The sequence below is a fragment of the Coturnix japonica genome, chromosome 7 (assembly GCF_001577835.2).
Source record: "Coturnix japonica isolate 7356 chromosome 7, Coturnix japonica 2.1, whole genome shotgun sequence".
Lineage (NCBI taxonomy): Eukaryota > Metazoa > Chordata > Aves > Galliformes > Phasianidae > Coturnix > Coturnix japonica.
This window is the reverse complement of record NC_029522.1, coordinates 18,720,028-18,741,199: the sequence shown is the minus strand read 5'-3', so window position 1 is coordinate 18,741,199 and position 21,172 is coordinate 18,720,028. Positions and strand designations below refer to the sequence as shown.

General features: G+C 40.2%; 1 protein-coding gene across 7 annotated transcripts; it reads right to left on the bottom strand.

Annotated features, from left to right (window-relative positions):
• Positions 1 to 362: 362 nt before the first annotated feature.
• On the bottom strand, positions 363 to 20,925 carry CFAP221 (cilia and flagella associated protein 221). Of its 7 annotated transcripts, XM_015868797.2 has the most exons (26): positions 20,034 to 20,925; positions 19,542 to 19,737; positions 17,307 to 17,473; positions 16,765 to 16,865; positions 16,107 to 16,193; positions 15,913 to 16,008; positions 15,355 to 15,455; positions 13,277 to 13,380; positions 12,520 to 12,679; positions 11,841 to 11,964; positions 11,643 to 11,754; positions 11,317 to 11,425; positions 10,689 to 10,776; positions 9,533 to 9,622; positions 8,145 to 8,240; positions 7,162 to 7,252; positions 6,257 to 6,384; positions 5,752 to 5,832; positions 4,929 to 5,036; positions 4,642 to 4,785; positions 3,134 to 3,292; positions 2,816 to 2,910; positions 2,221 to 2,310; positions 1,908 to 2,027; positions 1,489 to 1,518; positions 363 to 819 (listed from the first exon to the last, which is right to left on the bottom strand). In XM_015868797.2, the coding sequence occupies exons 3-26, from the start codon at positions 17,425 to 17,427 to the stop codon at positions 696 to 698; spliced, it is 2,559 nt and encodes an 852-aa protein (XP_015724283.1). In that variant the 5' UTR covers positions 17,428 to 17,473; positions 19,542 to 19,737; positions 20,034 to 20,925; the 3' UTR covers positions 363 to 695. The 7 variants fall into 7 exon arrangements, with proteins under 7 accessions (XP_015724283.1, XP_015724286.1, XP_015724282.1 ...); XM_015868800.2 differs by lacking the exons at positions 19,542 to 19,737; positions 20,034 to 20,925 and adding an exon at positions 19,219 to 19,505 and having other exon boundaries at positions 17,307 to 17,446; XM_015868796.2 differs by lacking the exons at positions 19,542 to 19,737; positions 20,034 to 20,925 and adding an exon at positions 19,219 to 19,504.
• Between the last annotated feature and the right edge of the window lie 247 nt (positions 20,926 to 21,172).

Here is a 21,172-nt window from a genome sequence, read left to right as displayed (position 1 = left end):
TTTTATCTTATGTTCTTTCTTGTGGGCAAGCTGTAGTTGTCATCTCAGTTGATAAATGACATACTGAGAAATCTGCCCTCCTACAGAATACATCCTGAGCATCAGAATTCTCTCCTGAAGCTCTGGAGTTCATCACTCCAATCCACACCCCTTTTGTCAAGAGATCTGTGCATTCAATCAAACACCTGAACACCTAATTTAATCTCCTTGGACATTATCTTTATGGAGAGTAACAGTGTTTAAGTCTTCCCTTTCATTAAGGAACTCAAGTTTATGATTCAGAGTCAAGACTGACACTTTTAATGACATACCTGCAAAACTCCAAGGATAGGCGCCAACAACAAATCTGATGAATTTACTCATTAAGGCTTCTCAAATTTTATTTAAAACCAATAAGTTATAGATCAATTACTAAACTGTTTTCAAGGTAATACTGTGTTTTTCTGATCCTTCACACCACTAAAAAATGAAGCAGGCACACGGCTGAGGGTTGTCATAGGAGCAGTTGCTGTTGCTGTGTTTGAGGAAATGATCACACAGAGTTCTTGGCAGAAGTAACATTGCTGGTGGTTCTCTTTTCTTTGCATAAGAAGTTGCTGAACTCGCTGAATATGAGCAGATATAACTGTGACATAGAGGGCCTTGCCTGTTCACAGGATAAATTGTACCAAACCACAGACTCCATAAAATTATCCTTATTCAAGAATAAGGGCTTTATTTAGTGCTTTTATCTTCATGTTCTCCATGTGTTTTTGAAGCCTTTCTCTGAGTCCGTCATCTTGGGGTTGAAAACGTCCATCAGGATGTTTGTGTGGGTCTCTACAAGAAGTTTAAAAGATTATTTGTATTTATAATAGCCAGGGAAGCTACTCAGCAATGTGGGTAAAAACAAAGGAAGAGACACACATAATTTTTGCTCTCTTTTTTGTATTTAATATTGACCACAGGCTGTTTACCATTACTTACACAGAAGGGCAAAGGGAATCAAACTATGAAAAAAGCATTCACTCTTAATTTTTCTAACTGGCCAGCTAAAGCATCTGATAAATAAACACACGCTAAGTTGAGTTTCTATGTTTGTTTGTTTTTTCCCCATAAAGAAGCATATTGCAATAGCCAAAACAAGAAAATTCACAAGAAAAAACTGATTTGCCTTATGGATAAAGCATGGAAACTACTGTGGTGGAGCAGTAAGGTATCCTCCAGTGAAACACCACCCCATCAGTAACAATGAAGAACCCTCCAGTGACAAAGGAAAGGACTTGGACTTCACTGCTAACACTTTGGTGCACGTCCTAATAGATGTAACATATACTGAAGAACCTCAACTAGAGCAAGACTGCTCAAATGATTCAGACAGACAAAATGGAATGAAATGAATACCTGAAATATAGACAGCTAGAGGTGTTTAATATGGAAAAGTATTTTCAGTTTTGAAGAAAACATTAAAAGAATTAACCTTATGATTATATTTATGATTACACTTACCCAGAAAAAGTACCATCCAGCACTGTACAACTGTGGAGAAAAAGGGTGATTCTTTTGTTACATAGGCTATATCAAACCCCCACATTCTGGCAAACTAAGTACATCAGCCTGACAGCACTGGAGGCAGCTGGCAGAATTTGTCCCTGTGAGAAGTTAGTTTCATGATAAAACTGGAGTTAGAGAGACGTATAAGGCCAGTGTGTCATTTTAATATCTACTTTAATAAGTCCAATTCAGAGATCATATTTACAGTGCAAAGTGTAATATAAGAGTCTTCCTGTTTGCTCAAAGCGCCAGATCTGCATCCCACTCAGTGATGGAGCCTCTACAGCATCTCAATATGATTTTCTCCATAGTTCTGAAGGAGACATCTTCAGAGTCCTTCCCATCCCTCTTCTCTAATTCCAAATTCTACTTACCTTTCTTCTTCTGCTGACTTTATTTTGCCTTCTTCTGAGGGCATCTGCTCAATTTGCGGAAATTCAGCACTCAGCATCTCTGGAGTAAGATGCACTTCAAATTCAGTTTCATCCATCCCACTAAAACCATTAATATGAAGAACAATCAGTACTTAAAAGCATTGTTTTTATAGACAGCAAAAACAAAAATATGCCTTATTCCAGACAGATTTTGTGCTTTTGCCTTTAATAATCTCTCAGAAAATGTTAAGGCACATCCACACAAGCAATTAAGGCAATAGGTCACATTGAACATAAAAGAGGAGAAACTTACAGGTCAATGATATTCTCTCTGTCTCTCTTGGGCAAGCTATACAGTACTGGTGGTACATCTCTTGGAAGCATAGCTAAACTGTAGGGATCCCTGTGATGGAAATGGTATTTAAGATGAGCAGAGAGTAACTGCAGTCAACAGCTATACTGACAGAAGTAGCTGAAGTTATAAAGTGGATAATGAATTTTATAATAATCCTGGAAGAAAAAAGTAGTACACCAGAAATGAATGCAGTGTGAGCCCAGGAGATGCTGGCTACCACCGGGTGCAGGTGCCCACACATTAAAAGGTTTTACTATTCATCGTTCTGCAGGACAAAAATAGTTTGTTCTTCCCAGAGTCTTCTGGTACTGAATCAAAATGCATTCAGTGCTGATGTTACTAGATGTCCAGATTGAATCCAGGTATAGGCATTAATCTTATATGACCCTCCAAAGAGAGCGAGTAGGGGTTATTATCATCCATTTCAGATTGCTGAGCAGCAAACAAGTCAACCCATAGGCCCACTTTTACCTGTAGGACAGGTCACCAGTCACATAGTTTCAAGCAACAGAAATGCAGATGAGTGGCCCTGTCTAGTCAATGTTTTTCTTACCTAGAAGTTATACTTGTTGATATGGGAGTGTTAGGAAAGGTCGAATACACCACTGGTGAGAATTGTCTCCAGTCCATTACTCCACAAATCACTTCCTGTAATTATAAGTGCTATAGCAATCAGACTTCTAACACATAATGCAGTGGGGAGAAAAGCTCACAGGACAGAGCATCTAACTTCTTGGTTGAGAAACAAATCAGAAAGTGCAGAGAAATATTCAGAGATAATTAAACTCTAATAACAAATTATTCTGATCCATGCACTAACTATTTAGGTGAACACAGTTTTTACTCATACAATAAAATATAAAGTCCATACCGTATGATGCAGAAACTTTTTTTGTGTAACTGGAATACTGGATCCTTTGGGACATTCCTTGGTAAAGGTATATTTTGGATGAGGACAAAGATGATATTCAATATTTGTTTCACAGTAAGATAGAGGAAGTAGAAGTGGAAATAAACCTGGAGTAGGGTTCTAAAAACAGAAGAAATTATTACTATATACATATATAAAATATATATAAAATTATATATATGACCACAACAAAGAATTAAACTGATGAAAATTCAGGTCTTACATTAATATAGTCTTCCTAAACTCACTTATTTTCATCATGATTTTTTGGTTCAGTGCAATCCTTTGATCTCTTGTCTCTTCCCTGCACCACAGACTCAAAATCTGCCTGTTTATTCATATTCTGCTGTCCAAAATCCAACAATTTATTTACTCCCAGATCTAACGCTGGTTCTCTGAACAGTTCAGAATCCAAGGGAGGAAACTGGCCTTGCTGTAGTGGAAGTATGTGAGCATTTTATCAACTATTTCACTGCATTAGCATCTGCTTCTGCATTCAGTTCAGTGCTGGGTAGCATGGGGTCAGGCCTGGCTCTTACACCAGTACAACAAAGGGATGAGGGATGCACAGTGGATCTCATCAGTAAGTCCACTGGAGTCCTGGCAGGGGGAAACATGTTATGCCAAGACCACCAGACTAGCACACTTGGCTTTGGGCCATTTTAGTTAAATAACACTGAAAGACTGAGACACCCAATTCAGGCACAGTGCCATGCTGGCATAGAGACACTGCTTGTACCCATGCACAGCATTTCACTGAGCCAATACAGCTGTCTCTGCCTTCTCATCATCTCCTAGGGACCCTCCAGGCTGTGCTGCACTGTGTGGAAAATACCTCCTGCAGTTGGTGCCAAGTAAGTAACAGAAAATCCTCCCACACACCTGGCTATAAGTTCTTGCATCTCTGTGCATGCTAATTGGAAATGTGGCTTTGGTATGCTATGAAAACTACTAGAAACTAAGTCAGCAGGATGCAATGTGAGCAAACCGCCTACCTTTGCTTTTCTCAGTCTACTCAAGGACCAGGCAGAAACACAGTATCCAGACTGTTTCTGTCCCACTAACTTGGGCAAGAGCAAGAGGTTATAAAAGGGCTGAGATGCTGAGATCATGGTTTCTTTTCTGATGTACAGATAAGGAAAAAAATGGAGAAGGAGGCCCCAAGGTATAATGGGGAATCCTGGGATCAGTGAGCATTTGTGGAGTGTAGGACCAGTTCATTGCCCTCATAGGCAATTCTGTATTACCGCCCTCACTCCTAAACTTATCCAAATCCCACCTCAAAATGAAATGGAATCACTTTCTGTGGGATGAGTGCTGTGGTTCCCACCTACCAGGGTTTGCACCATGAGGGATTACTCACACTGGCATGTAGCTTTAAATACATACCAACTTGTGTAAGAGAACTGACTACTAATTAACACCCTCTCACCTTCTTTCCTATTTTGTAGAAGCCAACTTCTACTTACAAAAATGCGAAGAGGGTTGCTCTCTGTAGGGTAGACTAAGGTTTGGGGAGGAACCAATTTTAAAAGGCTGATATCTCTTCCTGCTTCTTCTTCAGATGATGGCTTGTGATAGTCCTTAGAAGCAACCACCTGAATCAACTCATCCTTGAAAAACACAGACATTAAAGGTTTTCAGAGCATATGGAGTCTTTTGTTGCAAAATGTTGGAACAAAGTTTATCAAGCAATTGTAGAAACAAGTGGAAATGACTTAAGCAATGAAAGTTCGTATTAGAGATGATTCATTACCTGGGCTCCCTGTCTCAGAATTTGGGAAAGCTTTTGAGTTTTGTAACTTGCAGCTGCACGGAGTGCACGAAATGGCTCAAACTTTATAATGCTGATGTGTTGAGGAACCTAAGCACAAGCGAGAGAAACATGCTGCAGGAGATGACAATATTCATTTTCAATAAACTCAGATGGAACTTCCCAGCTTTATCACAGACACATTGCATATATGTGGGAAAAGACATTCAGATTGCCATTCTACCAGCAGAACATGACCAACATTTTGAGAAGCCATACCTTACCAGGGCAAGCTGAATGAGTGCATAAAGAAACAATTCTTTTCTATGAAAGACTGTGGGATTAGCATTTTTGTGATCAAATATACTGAACTTAATGGGGTGGAGAAAAGCTCTATTAAGTAATATAATCTCTATCCAGGAACTAAGCATAAAGAACTGTACCCCAAATGAACAGACAATTTTGATCACTTCCTAAAAGGAAGGACACTTTTATAATGGATGGTATTTTTGATCTGTGAAATCAAAGGAAAGTCTATGAGTCATAGAAGGTTTGCAGTATCCTCATTCAGAGATGCATCTTGTTGCTTGAGATACAATAATTTCAGCTGAAGTCATTCATCTATGCCCGGAGAGAGCTGTGCTGACTGCAAGATTGTTTCTCATGGAAACATATAAGATTTGTTCTTTAAAAAAGGGCATGCTAATAGCACAGCCTTTTTAAGGCAACATTTCTACTGGGCTGCACAGTGAAGCCGTTGAATCCGGTAGAAAACACATCTAACTGGACTGGTGCAAGAGGGAAACAGGGAGCTGTACTGACTCACCTTCAAGCTGTAAAAGGGAAGAAAGCGTTTCTTTTTCACACGTGCAGGTTTGACAGGAACTGGGCTAAGGGCATCAGGTTCCTGGAAGAACACAGTATTTTAAGCACCTTAAATTGGTGGACATTTTGTTTTGCACTGGCAGTAATTCATCAGTGTGGCTATCTGAAAACATACTAAATAATTATGCAAACACTTTAATACTTCTCCTGCCCTTCCTAGAACACTTCAATTACTTTTTAAATTTAATTTCCTGGGCAAAATCATAGATTTCAACTATTTTTGGCCATTAATGTGTTAAATAGAATTTTAGAATGAAATAGCGCACAAATATTTTAACTGCTTTTAGCAGTACTTTCAATAAATCTGAAGTCCCAAACTAACCTGTTGGAACTCCACAAAACTAATTATGTTGTAAAGGATTAAAAAAAAAAGCTGTAGTAGGCCTGGGGCCAACGCCATCAACAAGATTTTGAGTAGTGGCCACCATTTTGGTTACCATACCTACCAAATCATGGCGTAATTTGAGGGAATCACGTAAGGGGAATTGAGAAGGTAACATTCGATCTTCAGATATGCTGGAAGAAATGACTTTGGATTCTCCACTTTTCTCTGTTCGGCTGAAGCTCTCATTTTCTGTCAAGGATGGAAGGCAAATATTAAGATTCTGTAATAGAATTCAATACACTGCTTCAGAAATAGAATCAAGACACAAAACATATTTCAGATCTTCCTAACACAAGGCATGTTTATTCGTTTTAATACAAAAAGCAAGGTAATCTTTCCTAAAGTCCATCTATGAGATAGTGTGCACAAAACTTTCAACTAATAAACAGATCTTATTTCCTCCTTTCAAGAAGGACATTACAGCTCAACCATTCAAGGAAGGTGCTCTATCTATTTTCACTAAACAAGGCACAAACAAGTCAGAACACCTCTATTACGTTATCTGCCATTAAACCTTCTGCTCCAAGCACCCATTCAACTCCTGCACATAGGGAAATAGAGAGCCTGTTCACAGAGATAGAAGGGCTGATATGGAAAGGTGTTCCAACATCTGTTACACAGTTCATGAATGAGGGGACATGAAGTAATTAACACAAATTCTCTTCAGCCTCCACTATTACCAACTGCTCTATTATTAAGTGGATAAGTTCCAAGACTCTTAAAAACAGATTAAGGTATCTTTAATAACGTGTAATATACATGTATAAAAGCATGTGTTTTTACTACAGTCATTTCCACTGTGTCACACAGCTGGTTTTTTTTTTTGGCTTGAAGGCCCCTTTATAGTGACTATTTATGTATATAGACATCAGCATATATTTGATGTACTCGGCCTACCATGGCTTAACACAAATTATCAATAATTCACTATCAATCTACCTATCAACAACTACTTCTGCTCCTTACCAGATGTAGAGCCTTCCTTCAAACCTCTGGCTTCCCTTGTTTGCCCACGGCACAGAAGCAGTAAATGATTTAGACGGGACTGAATCACAACCTGAAGGAATTATTTTAAACTTAAACTTTAACAACCTAAGATTTACAGTCAGCAATATACATACATTACAACTGTATACTACAAAGGTCACCCAGACCATCTGTTTCAGAATTCTTGCTACAGTTTTCTGTTCAGAAGGGATAAAATGGAGAAAAAAAAGCTTTTGAAAGGAACTTAAATCCACAGCAACGTTACATAAAAGAAACAGACTATATAAACTATCTGTGCCATTTATTTCAAAGATCTTCCTCTTAGTGAGAAAGGCTTTCCTTATAAACAGCCCATACCTCTTTTATTAGAATTTATGCCCAGTTTTTCCCGTGTTCCCACCATACACCACAGCAAAGAGGCTGGATCCATCTTCAGCAACCTCCTCAAAGGAGCTGAAAGGTGCTGCCCACTCCCATTGCATCCCCTCTTCAGGCTCAGTAAGTCCAGTTACCTCAGTGTCTCCCCACTACCCAGACTCCAGCCACCTTGGTAACCTTACACTGAACTCCATCCATTTTACTGATATATTTTTTTATACTGGGCTCCCAAAACTGAGCATAGTATTCTGTGTGCATTTTGAAGTCTCTTCTTGTTCAGAAGTATTTTTTACTTGAAATAAATAAATAAAAATCTAAATACTTCTACACTTCCTTAGTATTGATTGATAGCTGTTTTTTCTTAAAAAAAAAAAAAAAAAGAAAAGAAAAGAAAAAAAATCATTAACCAACAGCTAAAGACAATATTCACTTCAGATCCTCATTTTCTGGTGAAGCAGAGACAACTAACAGGCCATCAAATCCTTAGCTAGCTATAAAGCCTTCTTATGTGCTAGTTTGCATGCTCTTTTGTGCTGTTTCCAAGGCACTATGCTATCACACTGCATTCTAGTTGTTCACATTACCTTATATGCTGCCTGTTGGAATTTCCTCAACATCCTGCTTCTGTTTGCCCAAGGATCATTATGGAACAAGTCAAATGTGGGATGGACATTTGGATGCTGCATGATATTTAAAAGGAAAAAAAAAAAAAGAACAATTTTAAAACTAGACAAGGGATGGATTTCTTCCATCCTTGGCCAGAATCCCTACCTTATCTTCTAATACTGAAATTATTTAAGCAAAAATGTTCCATCAAATTACTTCATTCCAAGTCTATGTCACTCTATTAGCATTTAAGCAGGATTCTTCACTGCAGGCCTTAAAGGGAAGTAATCAAATACTGCAGATATGACATGGTGAGTGCAGAGGTAGTGTAGCATGTTCTGCATTCACACATAAAGGACAGCCACATATTAAGAGTGGAATCCAATGTGTGGGCAGACAGACAGTAGGAAGAGCAGACGAGGTCTCTAGTGGGTACACACTTCACCCTGCACAAATGTGCAGTTGGATCAGCTGTAAGAGCTCAGAATGAAGGCCCAGCAAATTCAGCATTTCTCTCCAATATTAGCCTGGAATCCAAACTTACAGGAGGGTGAAAGATAAGGGTAAAACTAGAATGACAATTCACCAGAATAACCTCACAAAATTACCTCTTGCTTTGGACATACTTGAGACAGAGGTGATATCTACATTTAACACATTGAATTGTCTGAATGCTCTCTGAACCTAAGTCAATCTCTTTGTCAACGCATTAATCTCTTTAGATTCAGATTAGCAAGGTGCTCAGAACTGCACACAACCCCACACCACGCTTGCCAAACGATTCCAATGCTTAACAGCAATAAGAGAACAGAAACATATCAGCTACCACAGCTGTAATGTTCTGTAAGAAGCAGACAGCAATGATTCATCCATTGTTCCTTTAATACAAGATTATTTATTAAACAAAGTTCCCAGTTATCCCAGGAAATGAATCTTAGCAATTACCATGAACCACAGAGACAAAAAAAAACCAAACCAAACAAAAAACAAAACAAAACAAAAACAAAAACAAACAAACAAAAAAACAACCCTAGTTACCAGAAAAGTTCTTGTTAATTCAATCTGCAAGGAAAAGCTCACAAAACTTGTGCTCTGCTTAATCTTAAAGTATAAGAATGCTACTCCTGTGAGAGCTTTCAGGAATGAGCAGTATGAACCTCAGCTTATATCTGTAGATTTCTACTTGTCTCTCACATTAGAAGATCAGAGTGAGAGGATTAGCTGTGCATGCAGCTCACTGCTGGCTTTACTGCAGTAAAATGGGGAATAGGATGCTGATTCAGAAATGACCATACTAGGAGGAAAAGGGATCTGTACATACAGCTGTATTTTTAGCTTAGCCAGTGATAAAAGCATAGAAACAAACCTGCTCAACAAGCCGGAAAACACGTCTGGAAGAAACCTTTACTTTGTTCCTTTGAAACTCCTTTTCTACGATAGGATCTCCTCTTTGAATCTAATTTGTCACCAGGAAGAACAATCTCATTAGTGCTAAGCATTCAGTGATTTTTTCTCCTCATTTACAATTAACGGACACTCACAATGTAACAAGTACTTCACAGAACATTCCCTTTCAGTGAGTGATTATTACAACCCTGTAGAAGGTTAAACAAGGTAAAATAATGCTCTATTAGAATCAAGAGATAGCCACACACACTACAACTAACAGATAAGCATGCAAACGTTTCTAAACAAGTTGATTATACATCTAATTCAATGATACAACAAGCTCACATTCTAGATTGTGGGTTTCTTTTTTTTTACCTATTTCATCCTTTGCCATTATTAAAAATACTGTCTGAATTTATTCATTCTTAATTCGGTGTATAAATTAAGTCTTGACCCTGTCTATAAATAATTTTACTACCATAAACAGTGCCTTGGAACTCAGTGGGAATCAGAAGCCACATGTATGTCTAGAAGGCAAGACAGGAGGGACAAGCCCCACCAGTCCCTGAGGGATGTGCTGTATGTAGACAAATATTGTCTGTCACTACCTACTGTTGCTGTCACCTCCACAGAAGATAGACTGCGGTCTGGGGTGACTGGAAGGAATCAAAAGGCCATGAGATGAATGTGTAGCAGATAAACACGATGAATTATCTTCCAATGGTACTGCACAAGAGTACTGACTGGGTTTAGCCCTTCAATAGTGAGTCATTCAGAAAGGTACAGCATAAACAGAAGGCTGGATGTGTCCACAGCACTGACAGAACTGCTGCAATGCTGCACTGTGATGTAGCTAGATGGAAAACTACCAGGTTAAGCAAATATCTAGTTACATTTCCATTAGTAACTTACCCTTCTCTCTGTCCACCTCCAAAACAAAACACTTATCTCAGTAACACTGATACAAAGAAATAATAACGATATAAACGCATGAGGAAATTCAACTAGCAGGGGTTTGTACCAGTTTATTAAGAAAAACTGAAGATGTAGGGAGCATAATACAATTCACTAGTGCAGTGCATATAGTCTGAAAGTATGAGTTTAATTCTGAATTTGCAGAAAAACAGACTAACCTTATATTGCTCTTCTTCCCTCTGTCGGTTTTCAATAACCTCTCTTCTAAATTCTGCAGAGACTGGATCTTCGCCTTTACGAACCTGCCTGCATATCCAGCAGAAGCAAGAGAACTGCTTTACTTAATGTACTGTTGGTTTTACTTAAAGTTTTAAAAAGGCGGACTCTCCTATTCCCATGGTGTTTAAGGGTCTGTAGTATTCAGCATAAGAGCAGGACCAACAGCAAATTAAACCCCAGTATGTTTATGCACGGGTATGAATTTTGCTTTCCACCTTTTGATGTGCAGTTTCATTCACACCTTTACATATTTTAGCCTTGACTTACTGACAACCATAACAAAATCTCCCTTTACCTTTAAGGGCATAAAGCAGGATAGGATGTATGAGGTTAGATGAATAAGGTTTTCAGGAAGTTTTTGAATGCAACTGTAATACAATTAAAGGTATTGCTGAGTCCATTTGTGCTGCTCTTAAGCGGGAGGGATGAAAAGAAAAGGAAAACAGTCTAACTGTAAAACAAGTCTATTGGGACACAAAATGGCAGCATTATAACCCCGTGCATATTGCATACATCATTCACAGAAACCTTAGTCAAGCAAATATCAGCGTTTTAATTAACACTTACCACTTCAGATTATTTGCTTCCTCTTCCTTAATGTTTTGTTTGACTTTTAGCTCAAACGCAGCTTCCTTCATCTGCCTTGTTTTTATTCCCTCATTGCCTTGGCAAAGGACTGCAAGAATATCAGAAAGTCACAAACTAGATTGAATTTTTAATTGGGAAATAACACCCATGGTGATAAGTGAGCTCCTTGATACACAGGCTACTCCAGCTGAAGTGAATTTGTTACAGAAATAACAATCACAACCTCAGCAATTCTAAATGAAAGCTTCTGAACAGATACCTAGAAATACCGATAAGACCGAGCTTATGCTGCTTAACTATGTTACCTTCTTTCATGTTCTTAATCTTCAGTTTGCCTGGTTCTTGATTCAAAACAGTAGCTACAGCATGTGGATTTGACAAGTCTGTGGGGAATTTCAGGTTCTGGTATTCAATTTCCTAAGAAATATAAATTAATAGGAAGACACAGAAACAAGAAAGATTTTCAGCCCAGGAAAAAACTTGCACCCATTATTTCTTCACACCTTTATTTTTTGAATAGTCTTGGACTGTGGTAGGCTGAGTTTGTCTCTTCTCCACACCAGTGATTTTCCAACAGACATTATTTTTTTCTCTGGACGTCTTTGTTGTTTTTCAAATTGTTCTTTTCTAGGCAGCAGAAGGAAAAACATCGCTCTTCTAAGTACTCTGTAAATGACATCTAATCCTATTGCATGTAAAATACATATATCCCTTCTAGAAATATAAGGACACTGGAAATACTTTCCCAAAGTACAAGTGGAATCAAACTTCCTAACCTTGCTAATTTCATAGTTCAAAAATAAATAAATAAATAAATAGATAAATAAAAATCAGGTGGAACTCAAAGGACCTAATTGCTCAAAAAACTGTATCTTGAAAGGCCACAGCAATAAGAATAACATAGATCAGGCATAATAAGCTAAAGATATTCAGCACTTCTTAAAGGATATTTAACATCATTTTGCAACAGTCTGAGTTCATACAGAGGAAGTGCATGTTGAGTGAATGATGTAAGTAAGCAGGTAGAAGCATTAACACTTGTTAACATTAACTTCTTAATGACATCAGTACATTTTAAGTCAACACAGATACACATGCCTCAAATGATCACAGCAAAATGGCATTAAATCCTATAACATGGTATCTTTCAGAACTGGGCAAAGAGCAGTCAGCCACACATACGTTTGACTCAGATGGGGTATCGATGTTCCTGTGAACACACAAACATAGGGTTTTGAGTGGAACTGTGAAATCAGTAACTGCATTTTCATTTGTGCTATTCCATACTCAAGGGGGGAATATTTCACAGTTACTTCCTTTTTCCCATTTCCTGGAATGATTCCTGTGATTAGAGAAGAAAAACAGTAAGAGTTCATCTAACACAAGCCCCCTTAAGTATGCTCACATGAATTCTGCACTAGTAAAACAATAGTAGTGTTTAAGTTGATGGCAGTAGGCCTGAAAGATATTTCAGGTCTCAAAGTGTATTTCCAGTACTACCAGTTAGCTTAAAACCACTGCCCCTTGTTCTCCCTTAGTATACTCCAAATTTTTTATAACATACAGTCAGGAGAAATCTTATCCTGAAGGAAGGACCCAAACCAAAGCAGCAGTTCACCTTTGTGAACCACACATCTGATAGAGAACAAATACTACTTCTGAAGAGGGGTGACACAACCAAAAACATCAGAAAACTTAAAATATTCAGAGATCACATCAAAGTTTCCGTAACTACAGGCAAGATTCTATTCTCCTAAGGTCCTCTCTACATTGGGGGAGGTTGGAAACAACAGAAACTTTATAATATCAAATTATTTGATAACTACATAAATTAAAATGTTAACAACTTAGCAGTCAGCATTGACAGGAACAGTGATGTTTAACACTTTGACAGCTTATAATAAGTAATATCAAATAACTTTAAATAAGTGCAAGCTACCAGATATTGGCTGGACGGTGAACGCTCTGTGAGGCTGAATAAATTCAATGTGGAATGCAAAGTCTATTGGGCAGCTGCACTGTAACGGGATAACATACTCCTTACTGAAAAGAGAATAACAAAGAAATAACAGTTAAACTACAGTTGACATACATCTCGTGATACTTACTAGGTATTCTGCATATTGATTTACTTCCTCAGACCCACACAGAAACTCATTACATAAAAATTAATACAATTTACTTTCCAGAAGTTATCTTTGTGTATCCTAACATTCTTGTACACTGCAATATCTAATTAGTGCAAACAGTCCAAACTGGAGCCACATTAAGTACAGAACCAGAAATTGGTCTCATCCCATAGCCCTGCTTATGGAAGAGGATGAAAAAAATACCAGACTCTGTGCAGTCTCCAAGAAGGATGAATGCTCCAGTACAACTGGACCACCCCAGAAACAATCACACTAAGGCTTCATTTTCATAAAGGCCTTTTATGCTTCACAGTGGTTGTGTGAGGGGTATTACCGCATATCTTATCAAGCTGCCTTGCTTTCATATGTATCTGTTTTTAAGTATCAAACAGAAACACAAAAACATTGTTGTAATGCCATCCATCAACCTAGGAACTAAGTCCAATTTACCCAGGCTTATTCCTGCTTTTTGTAAACTGACTGAAATCCTACCCTACTGATTAGCAAAGAACGCACGTTATACACAGTGTTCTTTTGTAAAGTGCATTTTGAAATGGCTAGGGAAATAAACAATAATAGCAAGGTCTTTTTTCTCTGCCTTAATATAATCTGTTTGTGAAGATGTAACGGTAGATTGGGAAAGCAATTTGTCTTAGGTGTAGCACAGCTTCTACAGTAACCAAAGTGCCTTAAAAACATGGCAGTCATTCTGTTTGTTGCCTAATATCCATTAGGCAACAGGCAATCTGTTCTGAGATTAAAGAGAAATCTGGGTGGTAGAATGTAGGACTTATCCTACACTTCTGGATGTAAAAGAGACTCTTTCTGTTGGTATCAGTGGACCACAGGTCACAGTCCTAGGGATTCTTGTAGCAATCAGAAAGATCAACACAGTGGAGTGGTAACACAGTAACAAAGGGACTAGCAGAATGGAAAAGCATTACAAAGAAAAAATACTCACCTATATCTGAAGATCAAGACTCCCCAAGGGAGGCATCTCCAAAGCCTTTCTACAGCGGCAGTCAGCCCTTAAATGAGGTCTAAGAGAGGTGGAGCCAAGCTCCAGCCCTTCCAGTAACACATGTGAATTGCTTTCACCTGTGCTCTCTGGGCTGATCAGGTCCTTTCCCCAGGTGCTCAATCAGTGGCTCAGGCTGACTCTACAGTTACCATACAATTCTGTACAGTAACAGGTATCTCACATAGTACAAAGCTCTACATTAGTACAAATCAACATAATTTTAAACACGGCACAACTAGACACTAATCAACAGATTCTCCTTTCTCCTTTTCCCCTTTCCAGCTTCTGTTAACAATTACCACTAATTTGTTCATGAGAGCAGTCAGTGTCATGTCTACCAAAGAGACAGAATAAGATGAAGTCTATGCTATCAGATCATGCTAAGTATTTTCAAATAGAAGAAGCAAATCTAATGTCTGACTGATCTTTGGACTGAAGGTAGCTGTTTGCTATCACTGAATTACAATTAGAATTACTAGCTCACACTTTAATTTCCAGAACTATTGTTCTTGATAAGGAAGATCTGTCCTTTTTAGGGTTTACTAGTGCTAAAAAGACATAGTACTTGGAAGTGTACAGATTATAGACAATAGTTACATTGTTTCACCATATGATGAATGAAGTGAATCAGCGCCAGTGTAGACTAGCTAAACCTCGCTTCAACTACGTGCATGTTTAGTTTGTACAGCATCCACTTTCCTGTGAATGTGTGCCTGAAACAGTTCATATACGGAATTGTCTTGCAGTCCAGATAGTAGCTGAATTCCTTAAAGCTTCTAAGACCTTAAGGTGTACAAACAAGGGAAAATCAGATTTTTCAGGTTTGGTGCTGTCCAAAAAGTGGACAGACTTCTGTCCTTAACTCACCTCTGACCAACTGCTACATCAGACATATTTATAAATGATGGAAATTCCAACACATTGACAGTAGGGTAACCATGCATAGGAACAACTAATGTATCTTCTCCCTGCAAGAAAATAAGGGGGTGAATATTTATTTATTGTAGTGAATAAACATTATGCCAAGTAAAAGTTTCTGTCATAGCTGATAGGTAAGTGAGCACAGAGTACATTCAGTATCATCTCTGTGGCTGCTTAGGATCTTGATATTCTGCTTGCTTTTTTTATCATACTTTCAGTAGCTATCTAAAGCACCTCCAGTCCTTCTCTGCTAAGACACTGTATAAGTATGGCATAAAGCCTGGGCAAAAATAATGCAGAATAATGAGTATTTTGTATCCACAGCTCAGGGATATTTATGGAGAAAAAAAGAAAATAGATCCTTAAACCCAAATCCTGACTCACTGGGAATAAAACCCAGGCAGTTCTAGGTGATGAACTCTACCTTTACTGTAATCATCAAGTTCAAATAGTCCCTTCACTCTATTAGAACTTCAGGTATATTTTCTTATAATAAATCCTCACCTGGCAGTGAATTCGGATGCAGTCATAGTAATAACGCCACCCATCAGGACAAAAATCAACAGTAAGCACATATGACAAGCCAGGGACAAGTCGATGCTAGAAAGTGACCCAAAATAAGATAGAAGACATGTAAAAGCTGCAAACAGAAACAGTGCTGCCTGCAAACAGCCATGTGAAGGCTTTCTGACACTTACTGTTTTGTTGTATTTGATCAGAAAATACTTTGTCTGGGGTGGTATAATGTGAGGGTTTATTACATCGCCAGAAATGTTAATCAGCTTCTGTAAAACAAAAAATCACCAAAACAATGTTACAATATAAGAGATCAACTGAGAAAGCCAACTGTATGTTTTATGAAACCATCCACAGGCACATTAATAAAGAAGAAGACAAAGGGAAAGCAGACAGATGAAGAGGAAATGCTCAGACTGTTCACAGGAAAGACCAAAAAAGCTAAGCCCTGACTTTTGTTTCTTAGATCATATTGCTCCTGGAAGAAGGTTAGGGTTGCTTTAAACATCCGAGCACCAGAGAAGACAGTTCTCACTCAGCAATGGTCTGCCCAAGTACATGTTGATAACAGTCCTTCCCGAAGTTAAAGCATGAATCTTTTATCCATGACTTGCAAGTCTCATGCCACTCTAACACACAGTCACATGAAAAGAAGTATAATAGAGACCCCAAAGGAGAGTGGTGTGTACAGCATGGTACTTGTTACCATGGAGCCACTGATTCTAAAAGTGCTGCCTTTTAGAGTGCTCAAAGAGCAAATGGCCTCATGACCACAAGCAGTCTACTCAGCTTCTGTTATCCTTTTATAAGCCCCAAGAGGATTCCTGCCCTGACACTTACCAGTGTCTGCTGGTGATGTTTTCCAACTTCATACCCTCCATAGTGTAATACAGCAGGCTCTGCCTGTATAACATTGCTCTTCTTACGTTCTGAATAAACCTCTACAGGGAAAGACGGTAAAGCATAGGGAATAAACAACCAACTAACACACAAACACTGACTGACACATTTAGCAAGTATATTTATGTTGAACTCAATGTATTATATAGAGAAAAAGGAAACAGCTTATTTGTCTTGGTAAGCAGGCATGACTCTTTAAATGGAGGGTTAAGGTGATGTCTACTACCCCAGCAGATTCATGCTCCTTTCACCAGTTTATCTCATGGCATCTGTCTCTTCAATAGGCCACCACAAAACTTTTGGGTCAGCCAAGATAAATATAGCTGTTATTTTTTTCCTGACTCCCTCTTCCATGATTTGGGCTCTGAGGGAGACATAGGATGGGAGCCTGGCCTGTGAGTTCAGAAAAATAATCTAATATCCTCAAAGTAACTCCTAGGATTGCTTCAAGGTTGGGGAACAGTGAGAGCACACAAACTTACTTGATTCCAGCAGGTGATTGGGGACAGGACGTCTCTGTTTAGGTTCCTCCACCAGGCTGTCTAGAAGGATGCTGGGTATTTTCTTGGCGATTTCTGTGGAGGCTGATTCAACCATGTCCATATTGGGACACAGCTGGAATCTGAATGGTACTAAAATTCATCAGCACCTAGGGTCAAATTAAAGCAACTACTTCAGAAGAAAGCTTGCATCTAGAAAGTCCATCCCACTGCAGAAGAGAGCATGGCTAAGGCAGGAAAAAGGCAAGTTGTGAAAGCAATGACACACTCCAAAACCCCACCACTGTGCTTTAAGTCAAACCTGCAGTCAGAAATGACTCTACATTTAACACAACCTATTTTGTGTAAGAGTGCTCCAAATACTTGACAAATGCTTCAGTTATCTACCTCACTATCTATCTACCTCTCTGCACACCATTTCTTAAAACCTACCCACAACATTTTACATGCTGCATCCTGCCCTGAAGACCATGAATCTTCAGAGGTGGGGTTAGCAGTACAAGCGTGGCACTGGAACAGGTCAGAACACCTTTGAGCAAGTTAGCTGAGCTTAAGGAAACTTGGTTCATCCCAGCTTCCCAGAGCATGCCCCAAAAGGTCTGCTGCAGAGATACCGTGTATGCTAAGTGCATGTGTGATTCCAGGAGCCTCACTCCCACGGCAAGCTCTAGAACTTCATCTGTTCTAGGGCTTACAAGGGACACTGGCTGTAGGACATTAGAAGATCCTTCTAGTGAGCCCACTATCCAAACCGACTTGTGCAGAGATGTTCTTCTAATCTGTCCTGAGTGTCTGGGTTATTAACTCGCTGATTCATCTTTAGTTTTTAAATATTAATATGAGGGATAAGGAAATTGGCATTTGAAACTTTTGTTTAGATAGCATCAGTTGGGTTATTTGTTTAGTGATGATAACTAAAAAAGCAGAAGGCCAAGATTATTATAAATCTTGTTTTAAGTAAGCACAGTTATCAGGACATAAACTTATGTAATGAAAAGAGCAAACATTGTACAACAAGAACACCAGACATTACCCATCCACAAGAAATTATCTTCCCAAATATAGTACACAGTCATTGGTTTCCCTATGAGCAACTGCAGGGAGAGAAGGAGAATCAGAGAATCACAAGGTTTAGAAAAGACTTCTAAGATAAACAAGTCCAAACACTGATCCATCCCCACCATGCCTGCTAACCATGTCCCTCAGCATCATATCTCCACAGTTCCTAAACACCATCAGGGGTGGTGACTCCACCAACTCCCTGAGAAGATACTTCTGAGTTCAACAGCAGCCATTCTGGATTTTTCACCTCTTAAGGTGCTTCATTTCATGTTTGCTCTTCACGAATAGGAAGCTGAGTGCCCAGCTCAGGATGATGCCAAGTTAGTATCAATGCACACCTGAACGCGCTCTGTGTTATACCTAACAGACACTTCTCCTGCCAGGCTCATGTCATGGGGCAACTTTCTTCTCTGAAAGAGTGGTGCTGCAGTGGCACAGCACTGGAGTCACCATCCCTGGAGGTGTCTAAGAACCATGGACATGTGGCACTGAGGGATGTGGTCAGCAGGCATGATGGGCTGGGTGGTCCTAGGGGCCATTTCCAACCTTAATGAGTCTATGAACTTATTCAGGAACAGAGGTTCAACGGCTTATTAGCTGCTTGGACAACTATGCTGGTTATATTACCTACACTACAGCAGTGCTTCAAGATCCAATGCTGCCAAAGTTGAACTGTTAGTACCAAAAATCAAAACCTCAGAGCAATATTATCCTTGTTTTGCTTTGTCACTCTGCAGGCTTGAACGGCCCTAAATGGCCCCAGTATGTAATTAACACAGGTCATTACAGGTGTGAGGGAAGGAGGGCAGAGGCAAAGCAACACCCCACACACCTGGGTTGGCACTCCTGAGGGCTGACGAGATCCCACACTGCATTCTGCGGGTTCAAGCCTGGCACTTGTCTGTTCTTCTAGCCTGCTTTAGGTTTTCCAGCCAAAAGTTGAGAGGTTTTCCAAGCTCATAACATCGCTTTGGTTTACAACCTCATGTAATATCAACCAACAAATAAGACAGAGGCTTAACAACACACGCTACCACTCCCCCTGCCTCAGTATTGTTCCCCACTCCGCGACCCTGAGCGCACACTGCCCTCATTCAATGGAAAACCTGCGGGACGAGCCGTGCACGAGTGCACCCACCCCGACCCATCACTCACCTCCACGCCGGTTACCGGGCAACGGGTATCCACACAGGCTGCATCACTTCCGCCAGGCAGGGGGGCACCCGCCTCCATCGGGGACAGCGGGGGAGGAGGGGGGCAAAGCGTCTTTGCACCCTTTGGAACCAAAAATGGGACCTCCTGGTGCAGGGCTCCATCACGTCGGGCTTGTTTGGGTCTTGCAGGAAAAAGGCTGTGGGAATATAGCGGAGCAAACAGTGTGCTGACATAGCTCTCTTCCCACGGAAACGCGGCTCTGTTTGCACGGTCTTAATGGAGTGTAAACCTGAATCCACATCCGCCTCCACGTCGGAGGGGACTGAGTACAATACACGGCTGGCAAACGCTCTGTAAGGTTACCGGAGAGGCAGCACATAAATGCAAAAGGTGGCAGAAAAGAGGGTTGTTGGCTAACAGAGCCGTGGGTTTCCTTGGGATGGTTGAGATAAATAAGGATTGGGAACTGAGATTTAAACAGGTGATTCTCACCTCGGTTTCTTTATCTCCGTTATGGATATCAGATGCAAAGGTTTGCACAGGTGAGAGTTTCCCAGCTCTTATCTTGCATCCATCTCCTGTCCAGCCCTCAGCCTGCACAGAAGTATAATACGAGGGTCACACAATGTGAGGGTGTCCATTCACCTGTCAGCATCTAAACTCACCATCAGCTCCCCAAAGCCCCTGGGCAACCACTGCCTGTGTCAGCAAATACCCCCCACCCAGAAGTGCTTCCAGAAGCAAAGCTCCCTTGGTGCCACAGGCACACAAGCTTTGGCTTTCAGGACAGGCTGTGACAATGTGAACAGAATAACAGAATACTCTTTTAGCCCAGGGAAGAGGCAGAATGACTTTGTTCCCACTGAGGTGACGCAGCACTGCCAATGTGGTTTCTGCAGACTGCTGTAACCTCTCTGCTTGGCTGCCTCTCAGACCCCCTTTTAACAGCTTGTTTAACCCTTTGACCAATTTCAACCAAAATCTGTGATCTTATGCAAAAGTTCCTACAAGTTTAGTGTGGACAGAGGGAAGGAATGCAGAAATATTCGCCCTTTGCAAGGGAAATGCTGAGTATGTGGTGAGTTTTTGTTGTGACGCCTACTGGGCAGCTGCTGGGCAGGACAGCTACAGCTTGGAGCTTCTGGCCCAGTTCCTGCTCTGGGGACACTGAGAGATGAGGGTGGTGTGTAGGAGAAACAAGGAGCATTGCAATTTGCCTTAGGGAGTACGGGTAGGCATGAGCTGGAGCTACTGTGGTCAGAGCAGACATGGGAAGGGCACCAAACTCTTTAAGAAGCCCTTATTCCTTCATTATGCTGCTTAGGAGATGGCTTCCTCAATGCAGTGACTGGATTTTCAGTGCACAGTAACAAGCAAGGTATCTCATGGTCACAGTCAATGTCTTGGCAGGTAGATCCATTTAGTGTCCACTTAGGGAGGTGTGGAAGAGCCAGGTCCTCTTGCTCTTTCCCTCATGCCTAACCCCTAGCCCTGGCTCACCCCCAGCCCCCCAGCTTCCCCACAGCAACCTCTACCATCCCTCAGCCCCCAGTGCTGAGTGCTGCGTGCTCACTGTGGGAGGCATGTGCAGAGCTGCCGGCAGCCAGCAGCACAGCCAGCCTGAATTGCAT

What these genes read in the sequence shown, in the direction of transcription:
- CFAP221 (XM_015868797.2), bottom strand. Translation starts at nt 17,427, where the DNA reads ATGGACATGGTTGAATCAGCCTCCACAGAAATCGCCAAGAAAATACCC. An exon ending in CAATCACCTGCTGGAATCAA is followed by an intron (nt 16,866 to 17,306) that starts GTAAGTTTGTGT and finishes CTTTCCCTGTAG; the next exon opens with AGGTTTATTCAGAACGTAAG. An exon ending in AACATCACCAGCAGACACTG is followed by an intron (nt 16,194 to 16,764) that starts GTAAGTGTCAGG and finishes TTTGTTTTACAG; the next exon opens with AAGCTGATTAACATTTCTGG.